The sequence below is a fragment of the Diplotaxodon limnothrissa genome, linkage group LG5 (genome assembly GCF_057381915.1).
Source record: "Diplotaxodon limnothrissa isolate DT_005_m linkage group LG5, D_limnothrissa_male_GT1.1, whole genome shotgun sequence".
Taxonomy (NCBI): Eukaryota; Metazoa; Chordata; class Actinopteri; order Cichliformes; family Cichlidae; genus Diplotaxodon; species Diplotaxodon limnothrissa.
In genome coordinates this window covers 14998919-15013557 of record NC_140600.1, presented here as the reverse complement: position 1 = coordinate 15013557, position 14639 = coordinate 14998919, and the positions used below count along the sequence as shown (strand labels likewise).

The following is a 14639-nucleotide window of genomic DNA, read 5'->3' as shown; positions in this document are numbered from 1 at the left end:
ATATATATATATATATATATATATATATATATATATATATATATATATATATATAAAATATACATACATATACATATACAGTGGGGCAAAAAAGTATTTAGTCAGCCACCGATTGTGCAAGTTCCCCCACCTAAAATGATGACAGAGGTCAGTAATTTGCACCAGAGGTACACTTCAACTGTGAGAGACAGAATGTGAAAAAAAAAAATCCATGAATCCACATGGTAGGATTTGTAAAGAATTTATTCGTAAATCAGGGAGGAAAATAAGTATTTGGTCAATAACAAAAATACAACTCAATACTTTGTAACATAACCTTTGTTGGCAATAACAGAGGTCAAACGTTTACTATAGGTCTTTACCAGGTTTGCACACACAGTAGCTGGTATTTTGGCCCATTCCTCCATGCAGATCTTCTCGAGAGCAGTGATGTTTTGGGGCTGTCGCCGAGCAACACGGACTTTCAACTCCCGCCACAGATTTTCTATGGGGTTGAGGTCTGGAGACTGGCTAGGCCACTCCAGGACTTTCAAATGCTTCTTACGGAGCCACTCCTTTGTTGCCCGGGCGGTGTGTTTTGGATCATTGTCATGTTGGAAGACCCAGCCTCGTTTCATCTTCAAAGTTCTCACTGATGGAAGGAGGTTTTGGCTCAAAATCTCACGATACATGGCCCCATTCATTCTGTCCTTAACACGGATCAGTCGTCCTGTCCCCTTGGCAGAAAAACAGCCCCATAGCATGATGTTTCCACCCCCATGCTTCACAGTAGGTATGGTGTTCTTGGGATGCAACTCAGTATTCTTCTTCCTCCAAACACGACGAGTTGAGTTTATACCAAAAAGTTCTACTTCGGTTTCATCTGACCACATGACATTCTCCCAATCCTCTGCTGTATCATCCATGTGCTCTCTGGCAAACTTCAGACGGGCCTGGACATGCACTGGCTTCAGCAGCGGAACACATCTGGCACTGCGGGATTTGATTCCCTGCCGTTGTAGTGTGTTACTGATGGTGACCTTTGTCACTTTGGTCCCAGCTCTCTGCAGGTCATTCACCAGGTCCCCCCGTGTGGTTCTGGGATCTTTGCTCACCGTTCTCATGATCATTTTGACCCCACGGGATGAGATCTTGTGTGGAGCCCCAGATCGAGGGAGATTATCAGTGGTCTTGTATGTCTTCCATTTTCTGATGATTGCTCCCACAGTTGATTTTTTCACACCAAGCTGCTTGCCTATTGTAGATTCACTCTTCCCAGTCTGGTGCAGGTCTACAATACTTTTTCTGGTGTCCTTCGAAAGCTCTTTGGTCTTGGCCATGGCGGAGTTTGGAGTCTGACTGTTTGAGGCTGTGGACAGGTGTCTTTTATACAGATGATGAGTTCAAACAGGTGCCATTCATACAGGTAACGAGTGGGGGACAGAAAAGCTTCTTACAGAAGACGTTACAGGTCTGTGAGAGCCAGAGATTTTCCTTGTTTGAGGTGACCAAATACTTATTTTCCACCCTGATTTACGAATAAATTCTTTACAAATCCTACCATGTGGATTCATGGATTTTTTTTCACATTCTGTCTCTCACAGTTGAAGTGTACCTCTGGTGCAAATTACTGACCTCTGTCATCATTTTACGGTAAGTGGGGGAACTTGCACAATCGGTGGCTGACTAAATACTTTTTTGCCCCACTGTGTGTGTGTGTGTGTGTGTGTGTGTGTGTGTGTGTGTGTGTGTGTGTGTGTGTGTGTGTGTGTATTTTTTTTTTTTTTTTTCTTCTTCTTCTTTCTGCTGCAGTATGATTAGGACAAAACAGACGGCATGAACAAAATGGACCTGCAGACCCGGGAATGTTTGCCGTTAGCCTGACAAAATAATTTGACAGGAGAATTTGGGATATGCTGTTGCGTGGGGCTGGTCTCCAGAAGACTCAGTGTGAGTACAATACACTCTTTTTTTGTTGTTATTTGTATAAGGTAATGTTCCATTTTGTTTCCATTCTCTGCAGCAATCGAGAGCACTAAGTGAATTTTTCCCATTTTGCTGACCAGAGACAAGGCAACTATGAATAGAGGTCCTCTAAATAAATGAATGAATCTGTATGAATGAGTTCACAAACACTGCAGAAGGATCTTTAATAAAGTTGACTCAGACTGAGTCACAGTGTTAAAAATAATCAGAAAAGCAAGCACTGCTCCCTTTGCCTCTCTGCACCGAGAAGCATCCCCCTGAAACACACACACACACACACCATATATACAATATACAGAAAAGTGTGTACACACACACACACACACACGGCTCGTACTGCTGAAACAAAAACAGCAACACCCTAGGCAGTTCTTTTTCACAGGCCTCTAGATTAAACAGAAGCATTTCAGCCAGATGCCAATTAAAAATTGATGTTAGACATCAAAATTCAAGTGGGAGATGGGGGGTGGGTGGGTTTTTGTACAGATAATGTGGCCATTTAAGAAATTAGCTGGAGATTTTTGCTTGAGTTTCAGGAAGCATAGGTAATACTTTAATAACGCTAAACATAATGTGGCCATGAAGAATTTAAGTATTTAAAAGAGAGAAAATGTTAGACCACTCTTTCCACTGAGGAATGGGAGAGCTGTCATGTTTTTGAACTGTGGAGGAAAAAGAAATGAGTAACCAGTGCAAACTGCATTATTGAAGAGACTCAGAAAGACAATGACACAAAGAAAGTTAAAAGGCTTAGCAGCACTCATCAGGTACGCAAAAGGATGGATAACAGTCATGTACACTGAAGGAAGAAACAAACACACGTAATACTAACAAGCAGTGTGATGAAAACAAGGCAACCTCTGGGGAAATCTTTTGTAGGACATGCAAAATTCCCAATAACAATTTATTTTTTCAATTTGTGCTTAAAATAAAATAACACACACACACTAATGTATGCATGCATGCATGCATGCACACACACACACACACACACATATATATATATATATATATATTTTTATTTATTTATTAGGGGTGCAACGATATTCGTATCGATATTGAACCGTTCGATACAGTGCTTTCGGTTCGGTACGCATATGTATCGAACAATACAACATTTGTAATTTATTTTATCAATTTTCCTTCTGACGATGCTGTCTGTGTTGAGCGCTCAGTGAATCTGTGTTCGACTACTCCGCCTAGGCTGCACTGTCCAGCGCAGATCCACTGAGCGCTCAACACAGACAGCATAGTCAGAAGGAAGAGCGCAGGGCAAGCTAGCGAGACAGAAGTTAAGCTCTGCTTGCAACAAGCAAATTGAACCTCATTCAGATCTGGCGTTTGGAATTATTTTGGTTTTCATGTGACGTATGACCCTGAAGGTAAGCGAGTCATGGACTAAAGTAAAACAGTATGTTGGATGTGCCATGCAATGCTCAATTACATTGGTGTGAACTAGTGTGTTAGCGCAGTTAGCTCGTTAACGTGTTGGCCGTCTAGCCCCATGCACGGAGCGATCGGCGGTAGCTCGTTAACGGAGATTTGCCGTGTTGTGGCGTTAAGGTCATTTCAACGAGATTAACCTGAAAGCACTAGTGGGAACACAACGAATATGACTGCACATTTACGCCGACATCATCCTAGTGCAAAGACAAAAACAACAAGCATGCTACTAACTTTAGCCGAGTCATTTAGACAGCTGTTAGCACATGATTCTCCTTATGCTGCTGAGAATATAGCCCAGAAGAAGCGGATAGTATAGCTTTTATTTTGGAAAGAGCCATTTCTCTGTAATAAACTCTCTTTTCCAAAGATGAGTGATTCCTCAATCAGATACAGGGCTTGCAATATCGCTAGCCCGACGTCCCGGAGCTAGCGATTTTTTCAGTCGGGCTACCAAAATCTCTCTCTTCCCTGCCCGTCGGGCTATTGTACGAAAAATATATGTCAATGCTTTTGCATTCTTTCAGAAATGTAGCTGGGTAATTATGTCATTGGCATCGGTGAGCCACTGTCAATATGTGACATATTGAAATCGCGTTTGAATTTGCGCTTGTTTTTTTGCTTTCACTTTGCAATCGTGCGAACTGTGTATAGAGAGCGACAGCACTGATCTGTGAGTGATGAAAATTTGTGCACCAATTCCTCTGACATCGTCTTATCAATCGTTAGCTTACTATGCAAACATGACAAGTGAAATCTCCCGCAGCTTAAACATGTGAGAGGTTGGTCGCGCAGAGAATCGCTGAGCTTATGTGAGTGCGTGTGTAAAAGCATTTCAGTTCTGCTGAGCCAAATAAGACAGGTCAGGGTGAAGAAGTGACAGCCAAAGAAAAGCTTACCACAAAACGGAGAAGTTATGACAAATCAGACTATAAGGCAAAAAGAAAGTGCAGCTTTATGGTTTCATGGACAAAAGAATTTCTGTGGCTGCAATATGATGAGCTAAATAACCAGGGCTGCACATAAGTGGTCCGCAGGTGCGCATTCGCTGTCAAAATAAAAAACACGCACAAGGGTTAGGGTTAAATTTAAAAACTGTACTTTTGAGTTAAAATATATATTTATAATTTTAATAAATGACAAATTAAAAATGCATGAACATTTTTTTGTATCGAAAAAAATATCAAACCGTGACACCAAAGTATCGAACCGAACCGTGAATTTTGTGTATCGTTGCACCCCTAATATATATATATATATATAATTTTTTTCTCTGTTTTTAATATAAGTGCTAGAAGACTCTTCTTCTCCTACCATTGCCAACATTCTTTTGGTCATTCATGTGGTACATGTCCTGGGGCAGTTTGTTCAAAAAAAAAAAAAAAAAAAAGGGGTCCCCCATGAAAAGCTTTGACCCTGATGGCACCACTGTAAATGGCGGGAATTCAGTACAAACACAAATTTCTTTTCCAAAAGCCCATGAATGTCCTCAATGGATTTCCTACATACTGTGTGTGTGTGTGTGTGTGTGTGTGTGTGTGTGTGTGTGTGTGTGTGTTGCCAAGGTACCTTGTAAGACAAAAATCATAGCCTATATTACAGGATTACATTTGACGCCAACGAAGGAACAATGGGCACCCATATACCTTTACCCAGTATCGGTAGATATTTGGCACGACGTTGGATGCCTGACCAGACAGACTGACCTAATAACACCGTTTTATGTCCAGCTCCAAACAGGCAAAAACAGATATTTATAAACTGTAAATACTGCGCATGTTGTATTAACCATCTCAGAATTTCCTTAATCCAGCCAAAAATCCTAACAATGTCATTTTTTATGGGTGTTTAGTATGATTTTCCGACACTATACCACAGACAGCTTCTTATAAATTTGAGGCAAGTTTTTAAGAGGATTTTGCTGTTAAGTTTTTACTAATGAGGAGTGAGACAGACAAGTTCAAAAAGGAGAAGAAAAAACAAACAATAGCAGGAACCCCCAAAACAGATGATTAGCATTTCATTATGCCTGGCTCTAGGTTCATTTCTCTTTCCTATTTGGCATTGTAATGAATAATGTGTACACGGATATGCATGCTCCCACACACGCAACACAATTCTGACACATTTTATGAACACTGAGCTCCTCTTAATCAAATGCAGCATAGAAAATGACTGGCTTCTGTTAAAAACCTTGAACAGATGACTGATGGTGTAACAGCAAGGCGACTTAGACATTAGAAGAGAGAGAAATAACAGGAGGAGATGAGACGGGTAAAGATGGGGGGTGGGGACAGGGGGAAAAAAAACCAACAAAACCCCCCCCCCCCCACACACACACACACACACACACAAAAACCCCCCCAAAAAAAAGCATCACGGTTGTAACCATAGAAATAATTCTCTCCCCCAATCTGAGCTCTCATCCTTTTTCCCAGTCTAATCTGCTAATGCTTTTTCTCCATTTCTGTTGCCGCTGCTGTCATGATCTGCAGTCTCCAGCACCATTAACCTGCGAGAGCACTAGCATGGGGCTGCAAGAACAAAAACCCATCCTCTTGCTTTATTATCAGGGGTTAAGAAGCCAAACACAATTAGGTATAATTACAGTCCCAAAACCCATGCCGTAAAAGTCAGGAGCCTATTACGCTTCACAGTAACAGAGAAGGCACAATAACAGCAGTGAGGGTGGGAGTGTGTCTATGTGTGGGGTTCCACTTCTCAGCAAACCTCATCGGCACACTCAGTCGCATACCAATCAGTCGATGGCAAGATAACACCAGCTAACATCCTCTGAGCCATTCATTTGATCTATCTGCGCACTGGATCACTTACGTGTGATCTGAAGGTACAAAAACAAGAAGTCAGTAGGAGAGAGCACCACAGAACAGGGGGATCCCTCCCTTTTCTCATTCCTTGTCTGACACAGCATATAGCCAAACCCTTTTTGGCCCCAACAGGCACAACACTAATGACAGGGACAATACCAACTGCCCTGGGCACCATGCTAGGTCACCTGAAACAAGGCTACCTGGAAATTGTTGCCGTGGTAATGAGGAGACTAATGGCAGAACAGCATTCAATACTAGCATGGGGTCTTTACCAACAAAAGGTATTAGAAAGGTGCATGCAAAAGGTCTCTGCATCATCTAAAGGAAAAACAGGCTTTAGTCTACTTTGAATGATCCCAACAATGACTAGTAAACAGGTACCACTTACTCAGTTTTGGCCAACAGTATCAACGCTCTGCTGAAGAACCAGCCTAGAAAAGGCAGATCCTGGCCCTGGAAGCCCGCCGGCAGAGCTCCTTGCTGGGCTGCTGAGGCTGGCCAGGGGGCTGCCTGCTCTGGTTCCTCAAAATTAGAGGTGTCATCTTCAGCATGCAACGCAGGAACGAAAGGCGGGAGAACTGCAGGGGAAGAGCATGAGAGGTGGGAATAAGAGAAAGGGCAAGGGAAAAAGGAAGCCGCTATGAACAAGGTACTTAAAAACAAAAAATGTAAAAAAAAATAAAATTAAAATAAAAAAATAAAAAAAAAAACACAAGGAGAAAGGGGAGAGAAAGGAAGGGAGGAGGAATAGAGAGCGGAGAGCGGTGGGAGCCTAGAGAGCAGTAAGTCGCGCGTTGATGCACATGCTGCCTCTGTCCCTCCCTCCTCTCTTTCGCGCTCTCTCATACACACATGCTCACTCACTCTCTCACTGCAGCAGAGCAAGCTAATCAGCTGGACCCAAAGCTGATGCATAAAGCTCTATCCGTGCTCAGTTGTGAATAAACAAGGATGATATTTTTAATGCAGACATTTGTACAAATATGTATTTTGAGGGTTTTTTTTGCTACTACTCAAACAAAATCAATTAACAAAGAGAAAAATAAATAAAGAAAAACTATCAATCTAAACACTTTATCATAGACAAATCAGTGCTAAGAGGAAACCATGGGCATAGTAATGTTATATAATTACTTTATAATGGGGGGGTGTCATCTGCAGAAAATACCTATTTGGTAGAGCCAAAACAAACACCAATCACCCCTGCAGATACACTTGTGAATTACAGTAGCACTGTAGGCATGTGCCTCTTCAATGTGACCATGCTTCACTGAAATTATCTATTAATTTGAGTGTTATGGGTGTGTTTTCCAATGGCCAGTCAGGGGAAACTGTGAAACTCACTGGCAACAATAACATTTAACAAACGCTACAAAGAGCATGTCTGGTGTTGCCTGTGTAAACGATGCGTGCTGCATCTGTTGAGAAACAGATGAGTCGCAGATCTTAACGGTCTGCCTTCCCTTCCTCAGGAAAAAAAACCAAAAAAAAAAAAAAACCATGGCTTACTGCCAACAGCGCACAGAATCTCATTATTTTACTATAGACAACACCAACACTATTGTTGTCTATGAGCTCACCCCCTGAACACACACAGACGTAGACTAGATGCTGTTGGGTGGGGTTTTGTTTTTTATATATATATATATATATATATATATATATATATATATAAAAGAATAAAAACCCAAGCATTAGAATTTGACAACTAGTAATATATCAACTGTGTTGTAACACAATTACAACAAGAATATGTCATTTCAAGTGAAATTGAGCACATCCACTAAAAAGATTGCAGAGGAGTCTCAAGGGAGAGGAATCTCCTCACCTTGTCGCAAGTTGTTCCAGTCAACGCTGGAGAAGAAAGAGTGACAGTGGAGTCCCTGGAAACCCAGTCGCTCCTTTGCACCACAAAGTAAGCTCTGTACCAAGTCTACAAACTGCTTACTGGTACGTGGCTCCTCTGGAAACTTTAAGCAACGCTGTAGGCAAAAAAAAAAAAAAAATTGAACAAGAATTGAATAAATATTTCATAGACTGATTAAATATTGCCTAAATTAGACTGCATATATTACTGACCGTAACAGGAATACTGATTACACCGTTTGTGTCTGATCTGTTATAGATATTGAATACATAAACAATGACAATGTCAGCACCTGGAAGTTAAGGATGTTGTAGATAGTCTTGGTCGAAGTGGCTTCAGAAAAAGGTGACCGGGCATAAATCATCTCATAGGCAATGACCCCAAGCGACCACCAATCACACTCAACTCCATAGGTGCTGTTAGAACCCCCATTCATGGCTGTCAGGACTTCAGGGGAAAGAAAGTCCTGGGTTCCGACAGGCACTGTGGAAGTGGCCACCTGGGAAAACATAACAGAAACTCTGTAATGTCATTGTGAAGACCAGTGAAGTTAATACATATAGCAAAGCCTATATTCGACTTACCGTTTTGTTAGCAGTCAGCCTGGCAGCTGATCCAAAGTCAGCCAGCTTAATATGACCAGTCCGATCAATGAGAATATTCTCTGGTTTGACATCTCTGTAAGTGGATAGTTTAGTAGAAATTTGATACGGCTTTTACAGAGCTGTTTGTTGTCTGAGTACTGTAAAATGCTCTACTGCTCCAAGCATAACAGAGACATTTGCAAACTCCACAGCATTTTTATAACATTTGCCATCACACTGTACATTAAATTAGTTAAAGCGATAACAATTCTCATGTACAGGATCCGGTTATTGTGGCCTTTTCAATGAAAACGAAAGAAAAACATTTTTAATATAGACCTGGAAGTCGAGAAACCCATTCTACGGGAACACTGCCACTCCTTCATTGATCATGTTTTACTGTTAAGTCTTACTTGGCTAATCCTCTATCAATAACAGGTTGGATTTCATAGCGGGTATTTTACCTGTGGACGTAGCCCAACTGGTGGACAGCATGAATGGCCTCTACCAGCTCAGCCAAATAAAATCGAGCCATGGACTCATCAAACTGATCCTCATATCGGTTTAGGAGAGACATCAGGTCACCGCCTGGCAAGTACTCCATCGCCTGAAAGCATATGTGTTTAAAGTGAGGAACTGGCAGGATAAGACTATAACCAGTACATAGCATTTGAAGGATTGTGTGTTGTTGTTGAAGGCTGTAAAAGCTTTAAGAACGCCTCTAAATGTGTCTATATTTAGAAGGAAAAACAAAGCAACAAGTGTAGGGCCATGTGTCTGAGCTTACATCAAAGCTCTGCTCCGCATAAGCTTATAGGGTGGTTCTCCTCATTATAGATTCAGTTATATAACACTGGGTACTATTGCTGATTTATCTATGATACTGCAGTCAAAGTATTCCTGTTCAATTGCTAAAAATATGTCAAGAATAAATGCATAATCCCAGTGTAGCCTAGAATGAATGATCATAGGATGAAAGAAGACACATTTAACTCAAAGCAACATACTGCAACCATAACATAGCCCATTTGAAGACATGTAGTTTTGAAAGTTTGGAAAAATAAATCAGCCTTGGTTAACGTTGCCTAAAATTCTTTTTTTTTTCCTGCTGTCTGCACACTGAAATAAAAGGTGCTGTGCCAAGTTGATTTGAGCTATATGTTTAAAGCCATACAGCCATAAACAGGCAAAGCCCATGCACATGAATGGTCAGCGAGTCTCAATGAACAGGAGCATTCTCCAGTGTTACCTAGCAACAGGGAGACTGGGTGCCTCTCTGACACACGGATAAAGATGGATGCTTTGTATTTTCCTCCATGCTCAGTTAAGGAGCAGAGAGACAGAGGGGGAGAGAAAAAAAGAGGAAGAATTGAAACAGATATGCAGGGGACATAAAGGAACATATATAGATGGTGAGAGAAAGAAAACAAAAAGGGCAGGATAAAATATAAGGCCCAGCTGCACAAGAAACTGACTGCACTCTTTCCTACTACCTAAGACAACCTTGATCATAAGGAAAAATACAGATTCATTGTAAGTTTAACAGCTAACTGTAACTGACAAAGTGCTAAGATTGCATTATTAAAAGGGATACGTTTCCCCCTTTAATTAGTTACTCATACAATAATGCAGCATAAAGAGTATACATTCACTGAGTGTTTTAAATGGTAAACAGTAAGTTTAGTTTCTGATTTCCCTCCTTATTTTTCACAGTGATAGCTTAAAAAAATGTGATACTGTTTTGTTAGTTGCAGTAAGCTTTTAATTTCAAGAAAAACTAAAACCAAGCACAGCATCTAAAAAGCCACAGGAGGAGTCAGTAATGAATGATGTGATTTATCATGAAAAAATCCTGGTCACTGTGGAACATACTGATGGCAAAAATAACGACTTAAGAATGAAACCTTTTTTCCCCTGCTACAAAATATTTTTCTTGTACAAACAGATTGGTCATTTTATAATTCCTCCTTCACATGCCACTTTGAGTGACTGCCAGTTTTGTTGGTCAAATTTTGAAAATCAAAGATAGAAAGCAGGTAACAATAGGCAAATTTTGATGATTGTATTTCTAGGGTTCATGTATAGTGTGGGTGTTTGTTTTACTTCTGAGTCTAGCCATTTTCCCCACAGTATAATTTTAGAGTTTGGGGGAATACACAGTGTGCTTATGATACTTTGAGTGAAAGCTAATATGTCATACCAACTCAATTTTTTGTTTCATAGCACCAAATCACAACAGGAGTTGCCTCAAGGGCCTTTATATTGCAAGGTAAAGACCCTACTATATATATACAGAAACCCCCCAACAGTCAAACAACCCCCTCTGAGCAAACACTATGGAACAGTAGGAAGGAAAAACTCACTTTTAACAGGAAGACACCTCAGGCAGAACCAGGCTTAGGGAAGGGCAGCTATCTACTATGACCAGTCACTATACGGTCAGTACTATTTTGTAACACTGGGACTAACACTACATCGAGGCCTACACTACAAAATACAAGGCCTTTGCTTTATACATCAAATATAGCACAAATATTGTATTAGTAAGTACAGTATGTTGTGTGTGTGCCATTTTCTCTGTGTGTTACAAAAGATCCTTAAAATATTCTTTTGATTCAGAAAAAATTAGCAAACTAGTCATTTCAATTCATCATTAAGATAAAAAAGAAAAAAAAGAAACATGTGCCGCAGTCTCACCAGGTAAACATCATCTTTATCCTGGAAGGCATACAGCAGCTGTGGGATCCAGGGACTACTGTTCAGAGCCAAGATCCTCCGCTCCTCTTCATGAAAAATCACCTTTGAAGAGTTAGAAGGTGAGCAATGAGCAGTTATACTGTTTGAAATGTAAGCAATACAAATATACACTGTGATTAGTATAATGGCCATATAAACAGATGTGCCTGAAACACAGAAACTTCCATATTAAGAAACTGAATGTGGGTTAAATGTAATTGCATTTTATTTCAGATAAAACTGTGAAAAAATCTACTTTTTCTGGTGATTAGAATTCTTGCCTTTCTCGTCTAGCTTCAGTTCTTGTTCCCTCTTTTTATAAGCGACAGATGAGACTAAATTACACTAAACTGTCACAGGTGGCACGAAGAAGACATTTCTTGTTCATTAAAACTGTTCATTCTTCAGCTCCCTTTGTGTCACAGCTCATGTACTATTCTGACGGAGATCTGTCCGATTAGTCATATGCCAGAGAGCACAGCTGTGAAATATTGGATCCAAGTGACATTTGTTGTGCTTAGCCCTACAGCACTCTCCAGTGGACTTTTTTAGGAGTACAAATTTGAAACACCAAGTAGCTGAGACACAGTTAACAGTACTTGTGTAGTAAATGTGAAAGTGAAAAATTCAAGCCCCTTATTCTTTATACACTTCAATACTCCTGAGGAAATCATTTCATTAGAGGACTATTATAACAAAAAAAAAAAAAAGATAAAATAATTATCCCATGCATCCAGGTTAACTGGTGTTTCTAAATTGCTCATCGGTCTGAATATGAGAGTGAATAGTTGTCTCTGTGTTAAAATAATTAAATAAATACTTTTCAATAAATGCTATTATTACATGATTGTTCTCAGTGAATTTCATTCTGACAGAAATCCATCTCAAGTACATGAACCTTTCCACTCCCATTAGACGGACTCTAAATCTACCCGTTTTATAGGGTTTCCACTTGTGGTAGTGAGCAAACCACAAGTGGTATTATAAACATTAATTAAACATTAATAATGGGCATTTGTTCCACTAATCTATGACAGTGTATTCAAAGAAATCCTGAAACAAAAGCTACAGTCTTGAGAAAAAGAACGTTTTTTTCAGTGAAGTACACCCTTACTGTGTAGGAATTAAGAGGGTAAGTAGCAGGCAGATGCTGCTGATCACCAGCAAATGTGACCACCTCTGCAAAAACAAGTTCAACAAAGTAATCCAAAGGTCAGATGGCCCAATATTCAAAGAAATTTCAAAAAACAAAAGGGCTACATCTCAGGCTCGAGTTAACATGTTAAAGTTTGTAACAACACAACTAAAAAAAAAGAGTGAAGAAGTATGTCTTATTTGAAAATGCCCATCTAAAAAGAAGATGGTAGCTCAGTTTAGGTTTGCAAAGTTGAATCTGAACAAACCACAAGATTTCAAGAGCAATATCCTTCAGACAGACAAGACGAAAGTGGACATGATTGGCTATAATGCACAGCACCACAACTGGTGAACATCAAAGACAGCATATCAACAAAAATGCCTCAAATGGAGTTCTAGAGGCTGATGATTTGGGCTTTTATTTCACCCACAGTACCTGGGGTGCGTGCAGTGGGAAGTAGCTATGAACTCCTCTGTATGCCAAAGTATTGACGATTGAGAGTAAGGACATCTGTCCAAAAGCTAAAGCTACACCCAAACTAGGTCATGTAACGTAACAATGACACCAAGCAAAGCAACAAATCTACAACCGAATGACTAAAAAAGAAAAGAATCAAGGTGTTGCAATGGTCCAGTCCTCAACTAGACTGAAGTGTCTAGAGGAACCCAGACATTTATTTGCTGTACATAAACAAATTTTCACAAACCTCTGCAAACAGAAGCAACGTTGTAAAGCTACAAAACTGTTAAGTGCAGAAGACTGCTACAGTGGAATCCTTAAAACTTTCTTTTTCACACAACTTTAAATGGAACCAGCATACATTTATTTTATTACTCCCACCTCTGGTTTTCCTTCTGGAAAAAAAACTATTAACAAATAAATAGCAAACTACCAAAATTTCCTTTTTGTGTCCCAGACATGGATATCAAAACTCTCTGGTACGATGTAGTTCTTAGAGGACGAAACTTACATTTTCTTGAGTGCGTAAAACTGTCTTCTTCATGACTTTAAGTGCACAAACACCTCCAGTAGCCTTCTCCCGGACAACTCGGACTTCAGCAAAACGACCCCGACCCACCACTGCATGCAGGTCAAAGTCTTGAAGCCTGGGCTGTAGGGCCCGCAGCTCCGAGACAACTTCAGAAACTGTTTCAAAAAGCACGAACAGCTCAGCTCAGCACAGCACAAACAACTTTTTCACCCTTTATGGCTTCAAAATTTGAAGTAAAACCTTTAAGACATTTTTATGAATGCGAACTATGAGCTAAACACCTTATTCTAACTAGACCAACAGCAACATACTCTTAGTACAATTATCAAAGTCCACCTTACAGATATTACAAAAAAGGCATAAGCCTTGTAGTATGCTTAAGAGCATTTTAAAACTGTGCATCACAAATATAACTGCTCTTAATCAATTTCATCAGTTGATATAATCAGGTTTTGTTAAAACGGATGACGACTGATAAATAAAACAAACAAATCTTGCTCATATTTAAAATGTATGCTTACATTTATTGACGAAGTTTGCCACATGATGTATTTTCATAAGTTCTGGGGAAGTGCACTCTTGGTAGAGAAGCAGCAAAGCCTCCAGAAACTCTTCCCGACCTAAAGTGCATCCTCCCTGCTCCCCACACAGACTCAGTCGTCCCTGAAAACAATACACAAACAAGAAAAGTGGAATTCACAGGAGTCTGCTATTCGGGATGTATTTAAACTGAATTTTAAGAGATCGAAACTACACCTAAACTGATCCATTACTTTACCTGAAACAGCTGGTTGAGTCGTGAGCTGCGGCTAGTGATAGGGTCAGCAGAGGAAGACGGTGTTTTCAGGTTTCCCTGACTCACGTATTTAAACTTCAGCATGGTCTCTTCACAGCATAAAAGCAGGTAGCAAGTCGAGATTTAAATCCAGGGCATTAACGAAATATTGATACCTACAGACCAAGGAAAAGCTGTCACTTGGTGTCAACAACATGCCCCCCTTTAGCGCGCTAAGCTAACGGTGGGTAACGTTCGCTTTCTAACTTAGCTTATAAAACAACATTAAAGACGAAACACTCTTGACAT

The 14639-nt window shown here is 40.1% G+C and overlaps 1 protein-coding gene across 4 annotated transcripts in view; it reads right to left on the bottom strand.

Moving 5' to 3' along the window:
* The window catches only part of cita (citron rho-interacting serine/threonine kinase a), a 39305-nt gene extending 24870 nt beyond the window's left edge, over positions 1–14435 (bottom strand). For all 4 annotated transcript variants that reach the window (XM_085353918.1, XM_085353920.1, XM_085353919.1 and 1 more), the window contains exons 1-9: positions 14334–14435; positions 14077–14218; positions 13535–13710; positions 11388–11489; positions 9155–9297; positions 8691–8784; positions 8399–8605; positions 8068–8221; positions 6628–6817 (exon numbers count right to left, since the gene is read on the bottom strand). In XM_085353918.1, coding sequence (XP_085210044.1) covers positions 6628–6817; positions 8068–8221; positions 8399–8605; positions 8691–8784; positions 9155–9297; positions 11388–11489; positions 13535–13710; positions 14077–14218; positions 14334–14435 — 1310 coding nt within the window. The remainder of the gene's footprint in view (positions 1–6627; positions 6818–8067; positions 8222–8398; positions 8606–8690; positions 8785–9154; positions 9298–11387; positions 11490–13534; positions 13711–14076; positions 14219–14333) is intronic.
* Positions 14436–14639: the final 204 nt, after the last annotated feature.